This window comes from Paroedura picta, chromosome 5 (genome assembly GCF_049243985.1).
Source record: "Paroedura picta isolate Pp20150507F chromosome 5, Ppicta_v3.0, whole genome shotgun sequence".
Classification (NCBI taxonomy): domain Eukaryota; kingdom Metazoa; phylum Chordata; class Lepidosauria; order Squamata; family Gekkonidae; genus Paroedura; species Paroedura picta.
The window spans coordinates 120,231,790-120,257,461 of NC_135373.1; the positions used below are offsets into that span (position 1 = coordinate 120,231,790).

Here is a 25,672-nt window from a genome sequence, read left to right on the forward strand (position 1 = left end):
TCCCCATAAAGTGACTTTAAGTCAGGAGGTATTGTCACCCCTGAGAGCCAGCTTGGTGTAGTGGTTAGGAGTGCGGACTTCTAATCTGGCATGCCGGGTTCGATTCTGCGCTCCCCCACATGCAGCCAGCTGGGTGACCTTGGGCTCGCCACGGCACTGATAAAACTGTTCTGACCGAGCAGTGATATCAGGGCTCTCTCAGCCTCACCCACCTCACAGGGTGTCTGTTGTGGGGAGAGGAATGGGAAGGCGACTGTAAGCCGCTTTGAGCCTCCTTCAGGTAGGGAAAAGCGGCATATAAGAACCAACTCTTCTTCTTCTTCTTCTTCTTGGGGTAAACTGCTAGCAGATTTTAAATGCCAATACATTATGGCTCTCACCTAAACGCAGCAAGCAAATTCTAGCCGTTCTAGCCGTTTTCGTCAAACAAAAAAGAACTTTTCATGAATGGTGACATCTTCTGAGAGAAAAAATGAGAACCTAGCTAAAACATGTTCTAAACCAAGGAAAAATGTGGAGCCCTTCCCTGGAGCTCCAGCTGGGAGGGACTCCTCTTGCTCTATTACTAGGTTAGCTAAAAAAACATCTTCTGGCTGTTGGCCTGCTCAGTTACCATGTGGGTCTGCACAGGACAATGACAATGGACATCAGAGGTTGAGGGGAGAGCAGCAGCACAGGATAAGCCAGAAGAGACAGAAGGTGAGAGTTACAGAAATATATGCAAGTTTGCATTCAGTTCAAAGAATGCTACAATATTCTGAAAGAATTAAATCTGAACACAAGAGCCATGTTACTTTGTTACTTTTTAAAAGTCTAATATTGACAACTTAGTGGAACTCATATCAGTGCTATTCGGCAAGTGTTTGGTTATTTAGAAATTATGTATAGCGATTATAGCTCTTACATAAGGTTGCACCGTTTGAATTAATATCCTCACCGGTGGTAGTCTGCATTAGTAAAAGTAGCAAGAGGCAACTTTGATCAGCATGCTGCTAATGTTCGGCCTACCCGTAGTTTCTATATTTCATTAAAAGGTGTCAAATTTCTGCCCCAAAAGTCAGATGAATGCATTATGAGGATTCTTAATCACAGTAATGATGTGTGTACAAAATAACATTTGAAAATATATAATTGGGTGTTGGAATACGATATCTTCAAGTATTTAAAAGGGTGCCATATAGAGGATGGAACAGAATTGTTCTCTCTTGCCCCACAGGGATGGACCAGAACCAATGGGATGAAATTAATTAATTAATTAATTGATAGTGCAGGGGGCTGGACTAGATGACAAAGGGGGACCCTTCCAACTCTATCATTCTAGTATTATAGGAATGGATATAACATAGTAATGCATTGTTTTTAGACACTATAACTCTATATATTCCTTAGAAAACAGGAAAAATAACTGTTTGTTTAGACAGAAAAGTTTGGGATGTTTAATAAACATTTCAGAATTCAGGTCTATGTGTAAAGTTCCATCATGTTGCAATTGAATTATGGCGACGAGGTAGAGTTCCTGAGGTGAGAGACAAGTAGTGGTGGTTTGCCGTTGCCTGCTTCTGCTTAGCAACCCTGGCCTCCTATCTAAACACTAGCCCTGCTTAACTTCTGAGATCACACTAGCTTGGCCCATTCAGGTCAGAACTTCAGAATTCATATATCAGATTAGAATTCAAGAGGAAGAAAACTAATCCTATAGAAAATCAGCTTCTATACTATTTATTCTACAAGGTATTCTTAAAATTAACCATCACAATTTATAATGGACAGATTTAATAGTTGTCCCATATTGAAAAACTGGACAATGGCCTGAATCTTTGAAAATGTTCAATTAATAGAGCTTGCTACTTAAATAATGGCACAAGTAACAGTGATTTGGCAACCAGAAGACATGCAGGCTGAAAGAATTGCTAACCAACAGACTGGCCACGTTTCCTTTTAGTGCTACTGCTCTCTTTATAAACCAAATAAATATATTCCGATATGGTCAGGCATATAATTCCTGAAATATCAGAACACCTAGATGATGCAAGCTATTATCTATCTATCTATCTATTTATTTATTTATTTTACGCCACTCATAACAATGGCTCATGGTGAGTTTACAAAGCCTCCCTGGATTAATATTGTCTCCTTAGATTACTAAACAATGTCTCTGTTATGCAAAATGCAATACATCTAGACTACACACTGCAGGACAATTGACTGTTTTAATTACACTGGAACCAAGTTATGGTTTGTGCTCACGCTGCAAACTGGGGATGCAAACTACACTTTTGCTTCCAGCATGCAATCCTGATTTGTATGGAAAGCACAAATCTCAGGGGAGTTGTTCAGATGCACAGGAAAACTATGATTTTATGCAAACCAGGAACTGAGGTACTTGTGGCATACTAGGGAAAGATTGTCACAGGCTCCCCCCCCCCCAAACTAATTTGCGTAATACCTACCATAGCTTGGTTATATGTCTTAACCAAGTCTGAATTCTTAAACCAAGAAATCTACCACAAACTAAGGAGATGCAACTGCAGGTTGTGTGTACTAAAAGTTATCTTTGAACTTCATCGGTATAGATCCCCCACCCCTCCCCAAAGAATTCAGACAAGTGGAATCTGTCTACAGGGATAAGAAAAGCCCTTTGCTCTAATGCATAACAGAAAGCTATAAACAAACTTGTTTGGGTTCTTTCAAAGGATATAGAAGTTGTTTATCACAGGTGGATATATAAATATATAAATATATAAATGATGTTGACTTTACCCCCCTCAAAAAAAAACCTTATAGAATATTGTTTAAGAGGGAAGAAATTATAATCCTGTTACAATGCATTTCTGATGTCCTGGGGGGGGGGGGGAGTATGCAATGTCTCAAAACCAAAGCTTCCAAATAAACACATTAAGCAGTCAAGTAGACATAAGGAATATGATAAATCATTTAAGAAACAAGAAAATCATGGTATTGTGAAAAAAGTGATTAAGAAATGAACACGTAAGAAATTTAATTTTCAGTACGAAAATATTACTGTATTTTTAGGAGAGAATAATATCTCAAATGCGAGCTTAAATGGATTCCAGGGAATGGTAGAGGCCAGGAAGGCCTGGAGGATTATTGTCCATGGGGTTGCGATGGGTAGGACTCAACTTCGCAACTATCTCAAAATAAAAGCAGACCATTTAAGATCAGCCTTTCTCAACTTTTTTACCACTGAGAAACCCCTGAAACAATCTTCACGCTTCGAGAAACCCCAGAAGAATACGGTAAGGAAGCATAACTGTGTACATGTCTGTCCGAGGCTCCTCCCCTTCCCACATCCTCAAAGCCCATCACTGGCCATTTTCGGAAGGGGTGTCAACATGACCATATATGGTCATATCACTCAATTAATGTTTAACAAATATTTTTTTTTAATATATTTTAAATTAATTAACTCCCACTAGCTCGGGAAGCACTTCCAGGACCATCAAGAAACCCAGGGTTTCACAAAATCCTGGTTGAAAAAACCTTATTTAGATCAAAACACTGACATTCAGAAATCAGTGAAGACAGCTCTTATTTAATAAAGCTATTGGTTAAGAACTATCATCTGTTAAACTGCAGCAGCAAAAGTAAACAGGAGTCTTGTCGAACTTTAAGGGCTAACAAATTTCCCTGAGGCATAAGCCTCATAAATATTCATTTATTATTTATTTATTTATTAGATAGAGACAGCTTCTTCAGCTGTATCCCCTAGTTCATGAAAGGTGACGCTAGAATAAAATACAAGTTTTAAGATTAAATTTAGAAGCTAAAACAAAGGGAGGGGGATCTCAAATGGCACAAACTTTTAAACAATATACAACAAAATAGACAAAGTGCCATATTAACTGATGAAATTGTCTCAAAGAAACGCTTTCTGACAAACATGTTTTAGTTTATTAATCGAGAGGAAAAAAATCTAGAGAGCAAAGTGCATCTTTGAATTGTTCTTTGTTCTTATTCAAACCCTTGCAAAACATTTAACATACCCATTGTATTTGAACGGTATGCTTTAAGGATTGCTATTTGATTAATTGGCCAGTCTGTTTTTAAAGTTAAAGCTGAGTTTCCACTGCAAGAATCAATGATTCCTCTATATGTATCACTTTCATAAACACTGTTGGCCAGCACAAGACAATACACAGCTTTATTATTTTACAAATGGCTTAGTGAGTTCAAGATTCAAATAATGCTTGCCAGCATTATGGGAGACTTGGGCATGATGAAGGCTAATTCACACGATCATGTGAAGAACCAGTTATTTGTTCGCTGCAGGGCAAACATGATCATATGAAATCTGCCCTTACTGTGTATGTGTTGTGCTGCAATATTCAAAGACTTCATCTTCAATTGACACATTCTAGCTGCTACATATACTTCATATTCCCCCCCCGACACACTTTAAAAGTTTCAAGCAATGTTCCATATTGAGAGTTTCCCTCGCCCCCTCCCTGTTCCCAAACACTAAACACTCACACACTGGCTTTTGTAGAAATGCTCTTAAATGATGTACTGCTCTCACTGATTTATTCTCCACTCTGTTTGCAAAAGAAAATGACAGCATTTTTGTTTGGAAAGCGGGGATTGTCAAGCTTTGCAACGCTGACACTGTTCAGTCCTGAACTACTGTCTCAGGCTTGTAGTTAAAACAGGACCCATTATTAGAAGGGTCGGTGTGTCCCTTACCTCTGACAAAATTGATTAAAAAAAAAATTAGTCTACAAGTTTACACACATCTCCAGCTAGTAAAATTGTTTGCTCTGCAATGAAATTTAAGAAATCTGATTTTAACAGATTCTGGACGGGTAATCTGTGACTACAGGGGGTCAAAGTACCCTTGCCAGGTAGCCAATGTGACAAATGAAACACAGATCATCAGTTCCTGCATGACAGCATTGGTGCCCCTTTAATAAAAGAGTTTGGGAGTCATTTGTTAGCCCACTTTTCAATTTTGCCACATCTGAATTGTGAACTGTGCAAAATACACAGTTCTTTGAAATGATCTGAATACAAGGTATCTTGTTTTTGCGCAACCTATTTATGCTGAATAAATCATAAGGAATAAGCACAGAGGAGAAAATAATATGACTGGGGCTAGCAAAATCCTGGCACCTAGAAATTTAATTTTCACAACTAGGAATCTGAAGTGCTTTATCAGCAGTAGGGAACTGCTGAAGAGATGACAAAGATACTGCACATCTGCAGGTGTTGCTCCCTTAACAATATTTTCTTTCAAGCACAGCCAGTGTATGTTTTGATCAAACCAGCATCAAATGTAAGGCGCTACAGATTTTTTAGAAATGTTTCACACTGATCGTAAATTCTCCTTTATATCATTCTGAACATCCAAGTAAGATTCTGCTCCCGACACAACCATGGCACGGAAGTGTATGAGACTTCTCTCCAAACCATAATTTGCTAACTGAAACCTAAACCCCAGAATGTGCATTTTCTCCCCTCCTTCCTTGGAGTGATAAGCCCCCCAACTCCACCCCTTCAGTGTTATCCACAATTTCAAGTTAACAGTAGACTAACCAGCATCGTAAGTAATGCAGCCCACGCTTCGACCATAATTATAATCATTGATTTGCAAGGGACCCATGATTATCATTGATTAATATGGAACATTGATAAAGGCCAGAAAGAGAAGATTGCCCAAGAGAGGGGAGAAAATATATACTCTCAAAGCTGGTTTTTGCATCAGTTAATGCGCTGTTTAGTAACCAAAATTAAAGCTCATTACAAATTACAAGTATCTACATTTTTAATAGCTGGATTATTCAGTTCTCAGAGTACAAGGCATTCTTTCCAAAACTTGAAATACTGTTGAAACTCTGACACAATGAAAATAAATCTAATTAGTCAGTTTCCAGAATCCTTCCTAACCTCAAATATATTTACAAACAAAGCCTTAAAGATACCTATGTACCTCATCAGCAGGATATAAACAGAGCCTTGGAAAGTATCTTTCCAGATACTTCACCATGCAGAATTCCTCCGTGGCATCAACATATCTGACAAATCAGAATAATACACAGGTAATACACAGTAACCTGGAGACAACTGCTCCTAAGGTTGTTGGAAACAATAAGTCTTTACCAACAACAATTAAGACAATTTCTGCTACCAGTACAATGGAATAATAATTTATATTATAATCTTTTAAAACATATTAACAGCTACAGTTGACAATTTTATTTAGACAGTATTTCTATACAGTAAACTATTATGGCACTGAACATTTCTCAAATAAATTGCAATTAAGTATGTTTAGTCAGGGTTTTTTTTAATTACAGTTGAAACTTTCTAAACACAAACTTGTTACATATCAGGCAATACGTAATAAAAGATTACTTACAGCTGTATTCAATACCTACCTTGTTTTTGATTGTAGATGATATTTTTACACAACAGATCATTGTGACAAAGCACCACTGGGGAGCCCAGGTTGGACAGTCTCTCCTTCATCCACCTCATTTCCTCCTGAAGGATCTGAGGATTTGGGATATCCCTTAGAAACCTTTGGAGTTTCAAAAGAGAAAGTACTGAGCACACCAGTACCTCAGAAGCTTTTCTCAATATACTAGACAAAAAATAATGCTTTGTTCCTTTATCACAGATGGGCTATTAAATAAGCCATTGCTAACTCTGTAAGAAAATTTTGCAAGCTATGTGCAATTTCTGGCCAATACTTTTGCTTAGGAGTTAATTTCAGAACAACATTTCCAAGTGGAACATGGATAATAAAAGCTACTCCATGGCAGGTTTTCACCACATTCATTATCAAGCTGCACAATAAGATTCAGAAAATAATTTAAATATTTACCTTTTGTGCAATTCCTCATCAGCAAATTCCTTTGGTATGAGAGAGAAGTATTTCCCCATCTTCAGCCATAAATTGGACTTGGGAATCCATCCATTATGAGCATGAATAGCATGTATTTTAGCAAGTTGCCTAGCTATAAGCCTGCAAAAAATTGAAGTTGTGTATAAAACAAAGTTTCAATATAAACTTGGCTTTGACCACTCTCCACTTGGAACACTGAGAAGTCTATAACTACAGGGCAGGCAAAGGTAGCAAAACAATGCCATCACTGACGGAATGAGAGATGTTGATACTTATACTTCACAGAGCAAGATCACTCATCAGTGATGCTTCCAGGACAATTCCACAGCAACGTCAAAACAGGACTAGATGGAAAGCTCTAGCACCAGTTTCAGTGAGACAGAGTGTTATTTCCCTCTCAGGAATCAAGATCAGAACGAGGGATGGGCATTAACCAGAAAATTCTGCCATTTAAACCTTCCACCACCAATCCCGTTTCAAAACGAGACGGACTGCTGAGATGGCAGTCATTTCAGGGATCGACTTCAATCTCTCCCATTTTAACACCATTTCAGCCTACCAGTGGGGCAAGTGCATCCGTCAACTGTTAGACTGAAATGTCTGGCAGTCATTTCAACGCTCTGTTGCACTTCCCCCCGCTTGGAAGGAGGGAAGCAACATAGACAGTTTAAATGGTTCGCAGCCATTTAAACCTAGCAGCTGACGGGCAGGCTGCCCTTCTCGGCTACTAGGTTTAAATGGCTAGAACCAGGCACAAGCCCAGGAAATGTTCAAGGGGGGTGCCTCCCCTGAATCCTGGGGAGGCACGAACCAGGCCAAATTAAGAAATTATGCTCATGAACCATTTTGTGCCCATCCCTAATTAGAATAACACAGGCATTCAGATGAAACAAAAATATGTGCAAATAAATAGAAAACTGTGAAATGTCCTGAACAAAAGTAAAGCAGCACACTGAAATGTTTTGAAAAAGTGGGAAAACAGGCAGTATGATGGATAAGTACTTTCTGCAAGACAGACTGCCAGAACATTTAAGCAGCAAATGCCAATGACTGGGGGGAAACACCAAAGTAAGCTTTCTTCACTGAAAAGAAAATCACACTTCACAAAAGGGGGAAGATTACTGCCTAAGCAATATTACAATCAAGGAACAGAGAAGAAGGGCTCAATCCCTTTTCCCTAAGCTGTTTATTTGTCCATATAGAACTATACTCTCTCTGAACATGGAATATCATTTACCAACTTGCACCATGGAATCCAAAAGGCGACAGGTAGTATGGCTAGAGACCAGTTTAAGCTCCTTGGAGAAAAAAGAAAATACAACACATAAAAATTAAGCTCAGTAATACCCATATGCTTACCGGAATATCTCTGGGTTGCAAACATGTTCTGGATCCAGGGCTTCTCCCGGCATGAACTCATAGCACAAGCCATTAGTGAAAGTACAGTAGAGTTGCGGTGCACAGCCATGGGCCTGCAACACACGGAAGCTCTTTACTTCCTCCTCTCGATCAACTAACAGCTCTGTCTTATTTCCATAAATTCTAACGAGGACCACATCATCCATTTCTTCACCCACGTAACAGCCAATAAGCTTATTGGTAATTCCATCTGTAAATAACTGTAAAGCAAGACAAACGAACACATTAGAGTTGTTACACATTTAAGACAGACTGGAATACTTAGGAGTGTTTTCAAAAGTCATTCCTCATCCACTAGATCTTCATTCCACTAGAAGATCTTCAAAGCAGTTTAAAAAAAAAGTTGCGTGAGATGGTGCTGATACATTTATCATATATAGTTAGTAAATATGATACAGTTAGCAAATATGATACATTTATCATATATAGTTAGCAAAACCAACAATCCAAAAGCAACCTCAGAACAGCCCAGATTATGGCTAACATCATCATTAAATGTAACTAAGGACTGAATACGCTATCCTAGACAACCCAATCCCCCCCCCCCCAAAAAAAAAAAACAAACCAGTCTAGGCTGATCCATTTTGCTTTTGCCCATTTAGAAGCAGGGGAAAATGAAAAGCATGAAAAAGCTTGCAGCCAGCTGATGGACCCATGGGTCTCACTGTCAGGCTGAAAGGGCTGCAAGGAATTTCTGCATGCCAGCTTGCTCCAGTGCACCAAAATTGCTTGCAGATGTTTCAGCCTTACAGCGGAGCCTGCGGACTCAGCTGTCAGGCTGAAAAGGGTTGCGTATCTTTTCAGCATGCCAGCTCGCTTCCCTCCCTTCCAAAGGTAAAGAACTTACTGCTGTGCTGTCGGAGCAGAATGAGAGCTCCCTTAGCCTGGGCTATCCGTCAGCCTTGGAAGGCCACTTGTGCAGAAGCTCAAGCCCCTTCCTTGAACAAGTATCAGCTGTCCAGCGTGTCTGCTTTAGGATGTTTTGGGCTGATCCTGCGTTGAGCAGGGGGTTGGACTAGATGGCCTGTATGGCCCCTTCCAACTCTATGATTCTGTGATTTTGCTAGCTGAGTGCCAACTCAGATGCAGCAGACATGTCCACCCCAACCCCCACAAACTGCTGAGCCCATGGCAGCAGCTCACACAACCTCAGATTCACAAGCCATGACCCGGGCTATTTTTGTAGGGGGTTTTGGGTTCGTGCCCATTCCTAGATGTAATTCTTTACTGCAATGTACATTACACAGTAAAAAGAACAGAACAAATGGTTCTGAGTGGGAAGGAGACAGCAATCATATCAACCTAATTTTATCTGAGTGCTAGAGAAACAAAGGACACACAAAACTTATAAATACTGAAAATTAAGGGCAAAGATAATAACAGGACATAACAAGTAAATGCTGGGGGAGGGATGCCAAAGCATATTATGATACTGAAATTATTCCCAGTACAACTACAACTTGTTAGGCTAGAAAACAGAAACTTAACTAATCTGTCAATATGACAAGCAAATTACATTTCTCTGGTAGAAGATTTGTTTGTCTATGCCTTGTAAACATAAAAATTCCTAAAAGTAGTTTAGTATAACAATCTGAAATCTAATTTGCTTTATATTTTGCTTATTCAAATACGGTTGAGGAATGCTAGGACATCTGTGTTGACTGGTCCTCATTTTTACAGCATCGATATGGTTAATTTATTACATTTGTATTTTCCGATATATCTTAATAAAGAGAGTTCTTTGTTCAATAAAAGATTAATACTAAATGTTTTCTGCCTGGTTTGCTGTTAAGAGCTCAAAGAACAGAACTCACAATCCATTCACTTAATTAAGGCTTGCAAACAATCTTATCTGATAGATCCTGGAGATATCTGTGGCCATGTAGTTTATAGAACAATTTAAAGAACAATTCTTAGGCAGACTAAGTCCAGGTTCTCTAGCTGGATGTGTTACACCCTCAACAAGTATTCTTTAGCAACCTTATTTTCAATAACCTAAAAATAAAAATATTGTTAACTAAAACAAGTTGACAAGACAGATGTGCAAGTTCTTGTGAAAACTGCTTCTCCAAGGCCTCATCTTCCTGTTAGTTTATTATCTTGTCTCTTCTCCTTTGTAAATCCCTATGCATATTAATGGCTCTACAACATCTAATGAAATAGTGTTTTGTCAAGGTAAAGCTAATAAACTCAAGGGCACCCAGAAGGCTTATTGTCTCACCAAGCCTTCACTTCAAACCCACTACAACACAATAGCTCTGTCCTGCCCTGGTAACCAATAAGCACCTGAAGGGAACACAAGATCAACTGAGCTATGACTTTGACAATGCCTTTGGAAGGTTCAGAATAGAATATTTAAAGTAAACCATTTATAATGCTTCGGAGATGTTTGTTTTTAATGACAGCAAGCAACTTCCAAGCAATTTTGAAATGCCACTGTATTCCATATACAGCTATATTTCGCCCAGACAGAATAAATTTCTTTGTAATTACAGATTTTGGACAGCAGAGGCTGCTATGGTACTTTTCCTGTAACTGGTCTTAAGAGCCTTCTTTTACCACTTCACAGGAGAGATTTTTATACCCTGCTCATTCCTAATTTGAGAGCAAAGCCAAATACAACTGCTTTCCCTTCCTCTCCCCACAACAGGCACCTTGTGGGGATAAGAGAACTGTAACTGGCCCAAGATCACCAAGCAGGCATCATGTGGCAGAGTGGGGAATCAAACCCCAGTACTAGTCCACATTCATAGGATGTGGTAAAAATAGAAAAGCCTTGGATACATATCACAAAATTTCTGCTTTTAGTTCCATGAACATTTGATACACATGAAGAAGATATAGGGATAGAGGATAGCAAATTTCCTTTTGTTAATGAACCATTTCTGAAGCAATTTGGATCATTTCAAACACTCCCTCCCCCGAAGCGTTTTTGCACTGCATGACCTTCCTCAGAGGATTTTTTTTAAATAACTACGTTGAGCGCTATAGTGTTAAACCAGTGTACTACTTCAGTGCTATAGCAGCACCACTGAGATACCTTGACTTCAATCTCAATTGTGCCACTATAGTCCTGGAGTGCTATTTTGGTTTAATGCTACATCGCTGAAGTTGGAATGTTCCAAAAAGTCCATGGAAGATCACACAGCAAAAAAGTGGCATTGTAGGAAGCGCCATGGACATTTTAAACAGCATACCACAGCAATTCAGAAGCACATTGAAGGGGTAGAAAAGAAAGCAGTTTCCGCAAAAGCTGCTCAACCACACTTTGCTAACCTGATGCAAGCACGTTTTTATGAACATGTCAATAAACCAGCTGGTTACGAAAACAGGTTTGTTGGAAATGACAGGGGAAAATGCATTAACAGCCAATCACTAAATTCTAAAACAATACAAGGGCAATTAAAAAGTGGCGTGTCAGTGTCCAACAAACCAAGACCAATTTCAGACCCAAGATTATTAATGAAACAAATTATACCACTAACTGAGCTAGCGTGTTTCATAATGTAGGCCCCAATTTCATGTGTGGCTTTCTCGACATTTTTACTGGAGAACTCCTGTTTAGTGGATGTATTAGTTAGCTAATTCTTTGGAATCTAAGTACTATGCTAATCTATCAGAACAACCACAGGCAGGAGTCTTGAGGCACGTTAATAACTAACAAAATTTTGCCCCAACCTAGTTACAGCTCCCTTCAGTTGCACTGACTGAGAACACTTTACTAACTCTAATCCTTCTATGACTATTTCCCTCTGCCGTGAAGTTTCCATTGTGCAAGTATCACCCTAGTATCACCTTTCTTTGCCATAGCTTTTTAATTTCTAATGGGGGACCAAAATATTTATGCATCGTTGTACAGACTTGGGTCTTTCTCACATTACTTGCAGAGGAGGACACTGCCAGTTGGGTACTCTCCTGCCCACAATCCCTGGAGGCAAAAAGAAGGGTTTTTTTTTCCTGTTCCAATCACAGTGGGTGCCCACTATCAGTTTTCTTCCTGGCATCAAAGCAAGTGAGACCTTCATGTCTTCACTGAAATCTTAGGTTGGTTCTTCACTTACTGAATATATCTGCTCAGCTGAGAGAGATATGCCGTGTAAAGCTGCTCAGTGGGCATTCCTTTCCATACGATCATATAGCATGCGTGTTATGAGGTCAAGAGATCCTAACATTATCGGTCAGGCCAAGCAAGAGACATTTGGAAGTGGTTTGCCATTGCTCTGCATCACAACCCTGGTATTCCTTGGAGGATGCCCTTCCAGCCCTGCTTCCCACATTAGTTAGCCATTATAAAATAGTTCCTGCTGCCTTGGCGTTCTCATCCCTAGCCTTCAGCAGAGTATCTTCCTCTCTTAAAAGGAAAATGACTTATTTTATTTATTAGATCTGTATACCCCCCCTCCCATACGTCTCAGGGCGGTTCTTACCATGAAGTTTTTATTTAAAGATTAGGATACTTTAGACTCACCCTACACTTTTGGATATTTTTGGTGGATATTGCTAGTCCAGGTTTCTCGTGTATTGTTCCAATTTATAATGGACTTAGTTACCCTGTATGTGTGATATGCTCTATTTGTAGTATCTCCCACAGATAGTTTATTTTGAATGAATTCCAACACAACCCATGATTGTGTACATTAGCGACAGGAGTCTCTGAACTGAAGATGATGGGCACTCCCTTCCTGCTGGAGACAGAACAAGCTACCTCCTGCTCTCTGGAGCTTGGGCCTACATTTTATCAGTGTCCTCCAAGTAAAAGGAACCTTCAGGGCCAGTTTATTTTCCAGTAAAGCTATAGCATTATTGCGTTTTTAACACCTGTTGCTATAGAGCTTGCTTTGGGTTCAAATTTATACTAGTATGGAATGTAATTTGTTGCACCTTCAGATTTAAGATCTTCCCTTACAGCTAAATGCTTAATTCAGGAGATAGATGAGCTTGCACGTGTTAATGTGTTTGCAGGAAAGCCGATCACCCACAGCCCTCCTTATGAGTACAAGTTGATGCTATGACTGTAGAATTTTCAGGCAAGACGTGATCCTGGCAAAATGTGAAAAGGGATAAGGAATATGTCATATTTGTCAATGTTGTTAAAAGAACAGTTAGCTATATTCGTAAAATGACATGATATAACAACTATACTTTGCAGACTAGATTATAATCTTCTATATGCTATAAAGTTTAGCTAAGATTAACTGTATATGAGGCGTGAGAGGCATGGAGCACCTCATGTTATTTGCCACACGAAACACATGGAGCATTTGCTTTGACATCCTTTGTAAGCCAAAGGTTGAACTGCTTAACTTGACTGGCTTATGAGTCATTTGAACAGTCAGACCTGGGTTATGCCATCACAATCAAATGCATTAGAAAAACAGTTTGCTTCTTCAACCTCCCCAGCTAAGGATGAAGCAAAAAAGATATTTAGGCACTTAACAAGAATTGGAGAAGAAACTAATGACACTTCAGCTTTGTTCATTAAACTATTTTGTATCAAGCCAGAGCAGAATAGAATCCAAAGAACATGTTTTGTGATCCAGTTCCAAACGCTGTTGCTTGATGTATTTAAGAAATGTACGGGTACATGGGAGTTATATGGCAAGCTAATATTCAGCAATGTTACTTTTGCCACGTAATGAGCTGTGTTGCATGCCATGAGATCAGAGCTGCTCAAATTTCCAAGTTGCTGATAGCATCAACTTGCTCAAAGAACAGTTTGATGATTACGATCCATGCTCTTATCACATCCAGATCAGATTACTCCAATGAGTTGCGCCTTTGAACACTGTTTGGAAACTTCAACTCATGTGGCTGCAAGGCTGCTAAATCACAGAGTGTTATGAGAAATGTAGCACATTGGTATTTTCCCTCTTTTGTATTACTCTGCAAGTTTGGCTTGTAATCTGAGAATCTATTCCTTCCTGATGATTAAATGTCTTACTACACGTAGAGTCTTGCCCTGTAGCATGGCCTTGAGTATGTCTGAAATCCCTGCATGATTCTCCAGCCTGTACTCATGCAATAAGCACACATAACTACTCACAAACAAGACGGCCTTATTTCAATTGCTAATAATAGTGGTCTAAAGATGGTTTTTAATGGCATTTTCTCCATCATGTCATTGCTGGGATACAATGGAAAATTATATTACAAACAAAAAAGCAAGTGTTTCAAAGAAATTGCTTGACAAGAGTCATCCGACACCTAAAAGCAAGAAAAGACTGACAACATATTTTGAAATGTTATAGCCTATGCCAACATCTTTCCAAAAGAAGCTACAAACCTGCCTATCTAGTCACATCTAGTTCCTAGCATCATTTTCTGTTATTAAGTCTGCCCACAGTTCTTGGCTATTAAGACGTTACCCAAAACAGCCATATAGGCATTTAACCTACTACTGCCAAGTTTGTGTTGTTTAGAATTGTCCTTTATTTACAGAACTTTACATTTTTACATTAATTATCCTATCCATTATGTTGCACTAACCACAAATGGTCCTGAGAGGGTTCAACTGGCAATTCATTAAGAGTCTCTTTCTTGCCCAGCAGCAATTCTTACAGGAAAAACAAGGAGAGAATGCTGATGGTTCTAAAGTTCAAAGAATCTCCAACTTCCTGACCAGAAGCTGCTAACGCACCATTTTAAAGGCAACGGCATTCAATAAGATTTACAGTTCTACTCAAGTGGCACCACTTACGCCTGACAAGTAAGCTGCTAGTGTTCTGCTCTGGGAAGTCACTAGTTCAAATACTTTGAGTTCACTGAATGGTCTCAGGCAAGCTCATGGACTCAGCAAATCATCTGCTATATATAGATTAAAAAACAGCATACCTTACAAGGCTGTTGTAAAGATTACTGTGATAACACTTTCCGCTGGTAGCGGTGTCTGTCTGCAGTAGGACAAAATTCATGTCCCTTAACACCTTATAGACCAAGAAGACTTTCAGGGTATAAGCTTTCAAGAATGGTATCTGTCAAAGGCCTCTTTGACTCTCAAAAGGTTATACCCCCAAATCTTCTTGGTCTCCAAGGTGCTACTAGTCTCAAATCTAGCTGTGATGATACCAGGTTGCCACGGCACCTTGAAATTTTGTTGTGATTTTCAGCAATTTGTCTCTTGAAGCTTGTCTCAACAATCCTCTTGCAAATACAATGGGATATATCCAACCAGTTTTCTCACTGCCAATATATGATAATGTATATGAAGCAAGGCTATATGCAGTCAAGGTCCTGTGTACCTCAAGGACCAGACAGTCCTTACTTATATTCCCCAAAGAGCAATTCACTCCATCCACTCCAACCGACTGGTGATCGCTGGCCCCAATGAAGTTTGCCTGGCCTCAACCAGAGCCAGAGCCTTTTTGTCCACAGCCCCAGCCTGGTGGAATGAGCTCCCCAACGTAATTAAGGCCCTATCAAAACATGAACAATTCCATAGGGCCTGCAAGATGGAGCTCTTCCATCAGGTTTTTGGTTGAGCCCAGCAACAGGGGGCCTCCCTCTAAACTGGTCCCTTGGCCAGGCAACTTTGACACTCCATACATCCCTAGCCTAGAACTCCTATTCATCTGTTACCATTCCCTCCAGATTTGTTGCAGATGCCGTAGTGTACGTTGTTCTTAAACTTTGACTGTTCATGACTGCCATGTTTCTTGTTCATACAATTGAAAATGTTTCTATGTTATGCATTGTTTCTTGTATTGTTTTCTATGTTTTATGTAAACTGCCCTGAGCCTCCAGGGAGGGTGGTATATAAATATGTAAATATTACTCCATGTACACTGTCCCAAGACATCACAGTGATGTTACAATGCAAATGACTAACAAATACTAAGTTGCATTAATGGGGCTCACTATAGGAAGACATCTGAATTTATATATTCATTACAAAAAACATGACTCAAAACTGCCTGCTTATTAATGTGACTTTTCATATTGCTTAACACCAGTTGGAACATATCTGTTTTAAACCATGACATTAACTCATTGGCATGTTCTTCAGAATCCTGACCAAAGTCAGCCACACTTGACCATTCAAAACAGATTTGGTCAAGTGACTGGTTACTTTTTAAAATTATAACAGCAAGATAACTTGACTATTATTTTATTTTAGCAGCTTGGTGCTCATTGTCAGCCATGGGCTTCAGCTGGTCCAGAATTTCAGGCTGGGTTGATATCATTATGCTGACAACACCTGGCTATTTTGACTGATGGGTGGTCATCCATCGACATCCCTAGACTCCTTAGCCAAATGTCTGGAGGCCATGGTGGAATGGCTCAAGCAGAGTCACCTGAAGTTAAATCCAGCTAAGATGGAGTGGCAGGGCCAATGTGCTGGAGGAAGAAAGGGAGTAATGCAACTCGCAGCTCTGGACAGGGTTGATTTAATACCTTCAACCACTACCAAGAGCCTCAGTGATCCTGGATGTCTACATATCTGAGGCCCAGGTTGCAATTGTCATCAGCCAGGCAATTTACCACCTGCCAGGCAGGACAGTTAGCAACTTGCCTCCTGACATCCAACCTAGCTACTGTGATGCATGCAATTGTCACCTCCAGATTAGACTTCTGTAATTCACTCTATGTAGGGCTGCCCTTGAAAATGCTCCAGAATTTTCAAATGGTCCAGAATGCAGCAGCCAGAGTCCTTACTGATATCCAATGGATAATGCAAATTACACCTGTGCTCTCCCAGCTGCACTGGCTCCAGACTGAAATCAAATTCAAGGTTCTGACACTTACTGTTAAAGCCCTAAACAGACTACAGCCCCTGTATCCGCAGGGCCATCTCTTCTACTATACCTCCAAAAGATAATTAAGATCAGGTGATTAAAATCTGCTCAGGGTCCCCGGCCCCAAAGAAATAAAACTGGCCTTGACCAGAGACTTATTTTTATTGTGATTAAAAAAAAATAAACAGCTCTAGGTAAGATTCATAGAAAAAAATGAATTGATTGTACAATGCTATTTGACTATTTTATAAATACTTGAGTTTGAATTGTTATAAATTAATACAACACAGTGGATTAATACAGCAAAGTGGATTTCATTTAAACCAAACTGACTTAAATCATTACAGAGGAAGACTGTTAATCCAGAATTTTCTACATTTCATGTTAATCATAACTTTAATATGTATTTTCCACAATTCGGAGAGAGATGTAAAACACTTCAATTAGTGATAAATTTTGGAAAGCTATTAGAAACCTTTTTTGACAAAAGAAGTTTTTTTTTAATTTTAATTTTGTTATATTCTTGGAGTGGATCTCTTTTGCACCCTGCTGCCATGGTAGTTGTCCTCTTCAAGGGTGAGAATGTTGTGATGAACATCCAATTAATAAAGGATATAGTCAAAGATTCCTAACATGTTCCTCAATAGTTTCATTTTTATTTCCACTGAATATACCTCCTTTTTCACAAATCCCCAGAAATTTTCTCCTGTCCAGATCTCATTAAGCTCCAACAACCTGATCAGGTGGAAGAGCATTAAAATGTTTTAAATAGTCATTTTTGAAACTCTGCCCTTTGCAAAAGGATAAAGAATTGAATATATATACAAATTTGCAAGACAACGGGGGTGAGGGCCTGTTATTTCATACCTTGACATATACATTGCCTTAATTTTAGAGCACTGGCCACATCACCCTTGCGGGCTTCCTGGGCAGAGAAGGGGGTGTGGAAGCCTGGCAAAGTCTGCTGTGCACCATCCATGCTGCTCTTGCTTGCCTCCTGGGCACCCACCCATTTTTAATACTTGAGTTCCCCACTAGTAACATTTAAAGGTAATCAAGTTTAGCAGTTAGCAAACAAAATGATTCATTATGGCTGCAGTTCTATAAGATGACCAATAGGAGTACCTTTGCTACACGGCTATATTTGTCCAGACTGCTGCATAGTAAGGAGCAGAGAGCCTTCACCACTTTGGCTAATATTTGACACTATTAATGAAATAAAAAGATATCCTACATCCTAATATTGGCATTCTTGGCTTCAGGATAATAGTCAGAAAGGCTATTGACAACATGACCAGTTAGACAATATGTGACCAGTCAAACAAGGCATCAACTCTAGTCCTGGAGAATGAAACACTGAATCATCGCTACAAAACTCAATAGTGCCAGAAGCCATTTCTCACCAGTGTAATACTTTATTAATAAACTCTTACCAAAATTAGGAGTTCTACTCCCATAGTGACAAATTTTTATTTTGACTTGTAAATGGAAGGTCATTTTTTGTCCAGTTTGGTGTAGTAGTTAGGAGTGTGGACTTCTAATCTGGCATGCCAGGTGCGATTCTGCACCCCCCCACATGCAGCCAGCTGGGTGACCTTGGGCTCACCATGGCACTGATAAAACTGTTCTGACCAGGCAGTGATATCAGCGCTCTCTCAGCCTCACCCACCACACAGGGTGTCTTGTTGTGGGGAGAGGAATGGGAAGGCAACTGTAAGCCACTTTAAGCCTCCTTCGGGTAGGGAAAAGCGGCATATAAGAACGAACTCTTCTTCTTCTTCTTCTTCTTCCTGGCCCCCACCTGGTGGAATGAGCTCCCAGAAGAGATCTGGGCCCTGTTTGAGCTATCACAGTTCCAAAAGGCCTGCAAAATAGAACTCTTCCACCAGGCATTTGATTAAGGCCACTGACAACATCTACTGGGCCCCCCCAAACCCCCTCATATACAGACAAACCCACACTAAGGGACTGCGCTCAAAATCACCACTGAACATATTATGATTGATGTTATAATTGTTGATTCACTTATAAAACTTCTTTGCACTATTACTCATCGAATGTTTCCTGTAATCCATTGTTTTCTGTAAACCACCCTGAGCAGGGATGGTGGTATATAAATACTTATACAATAAAATAAATGAGAATTTCAAAGGAATAGCAGATAACCTCAATACACCCTGTAATAAACTAGGTTACTTCACCCTAACTCAACATAGACAATAGGGGTATGCATTCAGATCTAAGGTAAAGGTAAAGGTATCCCCTGTGCAAGCACCGAGTCATGTCTGACCCTTGGGGTGACGCCCTCCAGCGTTTTCATGGCAGACTCAATACGGGGTGGTTTGCCAGTGCCTTCCCCAGTCATGACCGTTTACCCCCCAGCAAGCTGGGTACTCATTTTACCGACCTCGGAAGGATGGAAGGCTGAGTCAACCTTGAGCCGGCTGCTGGGATTGAACTCCCAGCCTCATGGGCAAAGCTTTCAGACGGCTGCCTTACCACTCTGCGCCACAAGAGGCTCAATCATTCAGATCTACTCAAGGCAAAAAAAAAATACTAATAATACCTTATCAGTATTTTTCAGGTATATTTCAGTTTCCAAAACATATCCAAGGTTTTCTCAGGAAAACAGAGGTGGGGGGAAATCCCAAGAAAATTTTGGATATATGTGGGAATTTGAAAACAGTGGAGAAGCCAGTTTTTGTCAAGCATGCTTATGCTGTCCATTTACATTAGGGTTCCCAAGGTGTATGGTACGTCCCCAGGGGGCAGTGAGAAATTTGGGGACAGTAGGGGGGCAACAGTCTGATTCTTCCTGATACAGATGCATTTTCCTAGCAAAAGACATTCCAAGGTGGCTTGCCATTGGTTGTCTCTGGGTAGTAGCAACTCTGGACTTCTGTGATGGTCTCCCATCCCAATGCTGACGACAACCAACCCTGCTTAGCTTCCTGAAGAAAGAGAGCTTCAGACGGTGGGCTGGATGGGATCATATTCCTGCTGAGCTCCTTTCTCATTTCATATTCCATTCTTCCCAGGCTCCACTCCAAACCTCCAGGAATTTCTTAACCCAGGGTTAGTAACCCTTCCCCAAAATATCTATGGGAGGCTGGAAAAGCCTTCTCCTGCTTGCTCCTACCATGGGATTTTCCATTGCTTGCTTCTCTCTTCCCCCGTCAGTCTTTCTCCCAATTGAGGACCCAGAGTAACTTTTCCAAGAACGTATATACTTTTACCCAGCCTAAAACATGGCCGCTGCACAACAACCAAAAAAAAAAAGTATAAGCAATATAGTGATTTGAATTTGCAGTAGTTCTAACACCAGGAAGGAGGTGTGTGTGTTCATATGGGGGGGGGGGGCACTAGGGATGCAGTCTGTAAGCTAAGGGGGCAGCAGCTCAAAAACATTTGGGAATCACTGCTTTAAACTTTAAAATAGACTGAAGATGTCAACTTGAGGATCAACCTTGGCTGTGGCTGGCTTCTTTTGCATCCTGGTCCAAGATCAGCTGGGTTGGTGCAGAGTTGACAGCTCCCTGCTGGAACTGACCTTCCTTCTCCTGTTTGCTAGTTTAAGCTGGGCAGCAGAAAAACCTAAGCCAACCCCAGAATTAAAAAAAAAAGGTTTTTTGGGTCCAATATAGACCCAAACTGAAAAATGCCAGTAAAAATAAAATGGCAAACCCCTAATTGACAACATTCTCAGTCTTTTCTGCTCTCATAACCTGATTTTCTATTTCATTTCCATACCTCTCAAGTAGTTTACCATAACACTCAAATTAGTCAACAATGGTTACCACTACCCACTAAATTATGGTTTAGGCATTAGTACTCACCACAGTATCTTGCCTCTGCTTGGAAGTTGACATTTTATGATATATTTAACACATCAGCTACATTCCATGCAAAACGATCATCCCTCCCCACTCATTAAAATAATTGGTGCTAAAATTCAAGATACGGCTATTTAATTCACACCCAAATGTTTCTGCTCATTGGTTGTCTACTGACAATTTTATTGGTACAATATTAATAGTAGTTCTAAATCTGAAACTGACAACACCCATTTTAGGACAGATGGATGGTGGAAAACTAAATGGAAAAGGGAAGAAAGTAAGCAGAATTGGATACTGTATTCAACTTCCTTTCTGAAAGCCAGCGTAGGATTTAGCCTCATGCTCTACACAGGCCATATCTGTACAGGAGCTCATTCATACGGTTCCATGGGATGAAGTCTCCAACCAACATCTGCCCACATGTACTCTTCTTCAAGAGGAAAAAGAACATCACTCATAATGAGATTCCACCTAAATAAGAAAGAGACTGAAAGGCTAGTTTCTAGTTCAGTAGTACTTTAGAGACCACTGAGATTTTAGGAGCATAAACTTTCAAGCTTGGTCTTGAAAATATGTGATCCAAAATTTTGTTGTGGTCTCTAGGGTGCTACTAGATTGGAAAAAAAGACCAACACAGCTACCCCGAGACTAGAAGACTAACTACCCTATGGTTTAACTAGCATAACTTTGAGACATATAAATTATCCTCCAAAATATTTTATAAAGGTGACAGGGCAGACAATTCAAAATCGCCAATCATTTCCCACAGACCTTGGGGCTAAAAGTAGCCACAAGTCCTTGGGGTTCCCCTCCCTCATATCTTCCACTGAAGTGGGGAGGAGAGAAATGTTTCATTGCTCACTATTGAAGACGGAAGGGGATTGGTGCTTATGCACTCGGGCAGAGGTAGTCAAACTGCGGCCCTCCAGATGTCTATAGACTACAATCCTCATAAGCCACTCATGGGAATTGTAGTCCTTGGACATCTGGAGGGCCGCAGTTTGACTACCCCTGCACTATGGAGATTGCTGTATGCATCCTTCCCTTGTCTCCCAACTCCAGAAACCGCCAATTATTTTGTAATGTAAAAGGAAGACAACATAACATAATTCCTTCCTGCTTACTATTTTAAAAATGGGGGCGGGAGCGAGAAATCCCACTCTTAAAAATTAGTAAAGGTATTTTCTAGGTGCAATCCTGGACTTCCCAACTCCAACCATAAATGCTCACTTTTTAAAAAAAAGGGCAGACAACACAATGTTGCCATTTAAAAACTGGGGGAGGGGGGGAGGGAATTCCCAACTTTAAAAATTCAAGAAAGAGGAAAAGTTTCGATTGGGTGCAGCCTTCCCACGGGCCTCCCCAACACCATACACAAATGGTCTCTTTTTTGTTGTTTGTTTGTTTTAAAGGGCAGACAACAGAAACCAAGTCAGTTCTCCCATCCCTCCCTATTTCTTTTTTCAAAACGGGGGGGGGGGGAAAGGGGAGAAATCCCCCCCCTTTCAGCATCAAAGAGGAAAGATGTTCGCTGGGCGCAGCCTTCCCGACTCCAAACGCTCCCGCTTCCTAAAAAGGCAGACAAATCCTGCATCAGACGATCCCCCCCTACTTCTTCCCCACCATTTAACGGCGGCAGCGGGGGGAGGGGTGGGGGAAGAACCCCAAATTAAAAATAAGGAATGCAGAGGGGGCGAGAGAGAGAGGGAGAAAGAGAGAGAGAGAGGAGGCAGTCGCACCTCTCCAGGAGAGGAATCAAGCCACGGGGGAAACCCACCGCCCGCCCGCCCGCCCCCTTTGCTGTCTCTGCGATGCCGAGACGGAGGCTCCATTTGCATCCCTCTGTTCTCGCTCGCTCGCTCTGCATCAGCAGCAGCCGCCGGGAAAGTGGGGAGGGGATGCAAAGGCGGGGAGGCGGCGAGCGGAGGGAGGGCAGCCCCCTTTTCCCTTGCAAGTGCCCCCCCCCGCACCCCGCACCCCTTTTCCTCCCAGGGAGAGCGAAAAGACCCCACCGCGCGCGGAGAGAGACTGAGAGAGAGAGAGAAACCAGGCGCCACCTCCGCCGCTCCTCCTCCTCCTCCTCCCGCCCGGCCACAATGGCTGCCCGTCGTCTCCGTCTCCCCCTCCCCACCCACCCACCCACCTCCCCACCCAGCGGGCGGCCTCCGCCCCTCCCCTCCCCCCCCCCACCCCATCCCGGGCCTCCGTTACCTTCAGCGTCACGTCCCCGGGCTTCCAGTGAGGCCGCAGCCGGCTGAGGAGCCGCAAGGCGCCCTGGCGGTAGCCCGCCCCGCCTCCACCACCGCCGCCGCCGCCACCGCCGTCGTCGTCGTCCGAAGCGTCCCTCTCGCTGACGGCCACGTCCAGCTTGGGCACCTCGGGCGAGCCCGGCGGCACGTGGATGTAGTTGGCCATGAGGGCGGGAGGAGGGGGGGGGGAGAAAAAAAAAAGAGGCGGCGCGAGGTCGGGCGCGGAGAAGGCGGTTTAACGGCGGCGGCAGCGCGAGGCGAGAGCCCAACGGACGTCGTCACGCGAGCGGCGCAGCCGGCAACTGAAGCGCGCGAGACGCGTCCTCTCGCTCTCGAGGCGGGGTGGAGGAGGGGGGGGAGGCGCTTAGAACAGCCGGCTGGAGGGGAGGGGAAGGGTGAGGAGTGGAATCGAATCGAATCTTCTCTTCTCCTGCCGCCCCGCCCTCCCCGACCTTTTCCGCTTGCTTCGGGCGAAGGAGGCTCCGCCCCCCTCGCCTCTACGCGAGGATTCTTTCGGCAGGAGCGGCGCGCGAGGGGGCGGAGCCGGCGGCGGGAGTGACAGGAGAGGGGCGGGGCCGTAGCGGTGGCTCTGCTAGGGGGCGGGGCATGCCTGCTCTTCCAGCTCACTCATGGGGAATTTTGAGTCCAGTTAGCACCTTTACGGCCCACCGAGATCTATTCAAAGCCAGAGCTTTAGAAGCCATGCATGTGCAGGAAAGCTCATGCCTTGAATCAATCTTAGAGGAGCCATTAGAATTAGCCATTAGAATCAAATATTGCTGTGCTGCTTCACACCAACAAGGCCAGCCACTTGGCTCTACCTTATTGGAGTAGTCAGGAGGACAGCCGTTTTAGTCTGAAGTTGCACTACGAATTTGCTACTAATTTACTCCCTCCGTATATCTGTACTCTTACAATCCCTGTTCTATTGTCTGAGAGTGAAAGCTCAAGACTTGAATCAATCTCCAGACAAACAGGGCCACCGACTGGAAACTAGATTGCTTATTATATTTATATACCACCTTCCCTTCCGGCACAGGGTGGTTTACATAATAACCCCCATGGTACGGTACAATTAATATTGAGTATAGAACCTATCTAACTGTAAAGCAGTGTCAAACAGTGTAATAAACAACAGTATCCAATAACAACAGTAATAAACAGTGTGATACAACAGAACTCAATAACAAAAAACAGTTTGATCTGTCTGCAGTGTGGTCTGTTTTCTATTAGAAGAGTTGGTTTTTATATGCCGCTTTTCTCTACCCAAAGCAGTCTCAAAGCAGCTTACAATCGCCTTCCCTTTCCTCTCTCCACAACAGACACCCTGTGAGGGAGGGGAGGCTGAGAGAGCCCTGATATTCCTGCTTGGTCAGAACAGCTTTATCAGTGCTGTGACAGCCCAAGGTCACCCAGCTGGTTCCACTTGGTGGAGCATGGAATCAAACCTGGGTAATCAGATTAGAAGTCCACACTCCGAACAACTAAACCAAGGTGGCTCTCATGAGCCAATCATGACACAAGAGGAGAGTATTCGAAAAATATCAGGAACTTTATAAGCCAGGGATTCCCAAACTAAGTTCTGAGAAACCCTGGGGTTGCACAAGTGCCCCTTCCCCCCCCCCTGCCCAAGGGTAATATACCTTTCCCAGAAGTTCAGGTGGCCACTGAAATAATTAGACAACTTTGGATCCCTGGTTGCTCAACAGGCCTCTTTCTCCATAATGGAAAAGCTTTAAGTCAGCCTTTCTCAACTTTGTTACCATTGAGAAACCCTTGAAACATTGTTCAGGCTTTGAGAAACGTCAGAACAGTCATGCAAAATATGGTAGGGAAGCACCCATTTGGGAAACGCATCAAGGGCCGGCAAGAAATCCCAGGGTTTCAAAAAAAACTGGTTGAGATAGCCTGCTTTAAAGCATCAATTAATTGGCTGATTCCCACATCTTATTTCTACACCTGCTTCTCTGAAGGGGCATGTCACCATGTTCCTTGAAGCCTGACAAATATTCCAGTGGCTCCTCCACTGTCGGATGAAATTTAACAACATTAACCTCTCATCTCCTCCAGTGCCCACTGATGGATTTTCTTCATACACCCTTTCAGTTATGCCTACTACAGATCTTGCATTCCCTTTTCAAGTACTATACTAACCGCAGCCTTCCCTGCTTAGCTTCAGAGAGCTGGGAGGATCAGACAAGCGGGAGTCACCCAGCTCAATGTGGCTGTAAGCTCTTCCCATCCAAATAATAACCAGGGCTTGTAGTGAAATAGTGTCTTCAAATCTTGTTCATGAAACTTTGGTTTAGGCTTCGGCCCTGCAAAATCTCCTCCTGAGAAAGTTTTTTGCTTCTCAGAGTGTAAGAATGCAGTGCCAATTAGTTGCACCTGTGCCCTTGAGAAGCCTGTCCTACGTACTGATAAGAAAATTGGCTTCAGATGTTCCCAATTAGCTTGTTATGAGAAATTAGGGGGAAAGCCAATTTTTTTTAAACAATAAAATGGGTGCTAGCACGCTAGCACGCTTCCTGGGGTCTGCGAGCACGCTTCCTGGGGTCTGGCATTCCTGCAGCC

General features: G+C 41.9%; 1 protein-coding gene across 1 annotated transcript in view; it reads right to left on the reverse strand.

Annotated features, from left to right (window-relative positions):
• ETNK1 (ethanolamine kinase 1) overlaps positions 1 to 23,466 on the reverse strand; it is a 40,682-nt gene extending 17,216 nt beyond the window's left edge. Inside the window, exons 1-4 of the mRNA XM_077340183.1 lie at positions 23,061 to 23,466; positions 8,222 to 8,481; positions 6,842 to 6,982; positions 6,393 to 6,535 (exon numbers count right to left, since the gene is read on the reverse strand). Coding sequence (XP_077196298.1) covers positions 6,393 to 6,535; positions 6,842 to 6,982; positions 8,222 to 8,481; positions 23,061 to 23,264 — 748 coding nt within the window. The 5' untranslated portion in view covers positions 23,265 to 23,466. The remainder of the gene's footprint in view (positions 1 to 6,392; positions 6,536 to 6,841; positions 6,983 to 8,221; positions 8,482 to 23,060) is intronic.
• Positions 23,467 to 25,672: the final 2,206 nt, after the last annotated feature.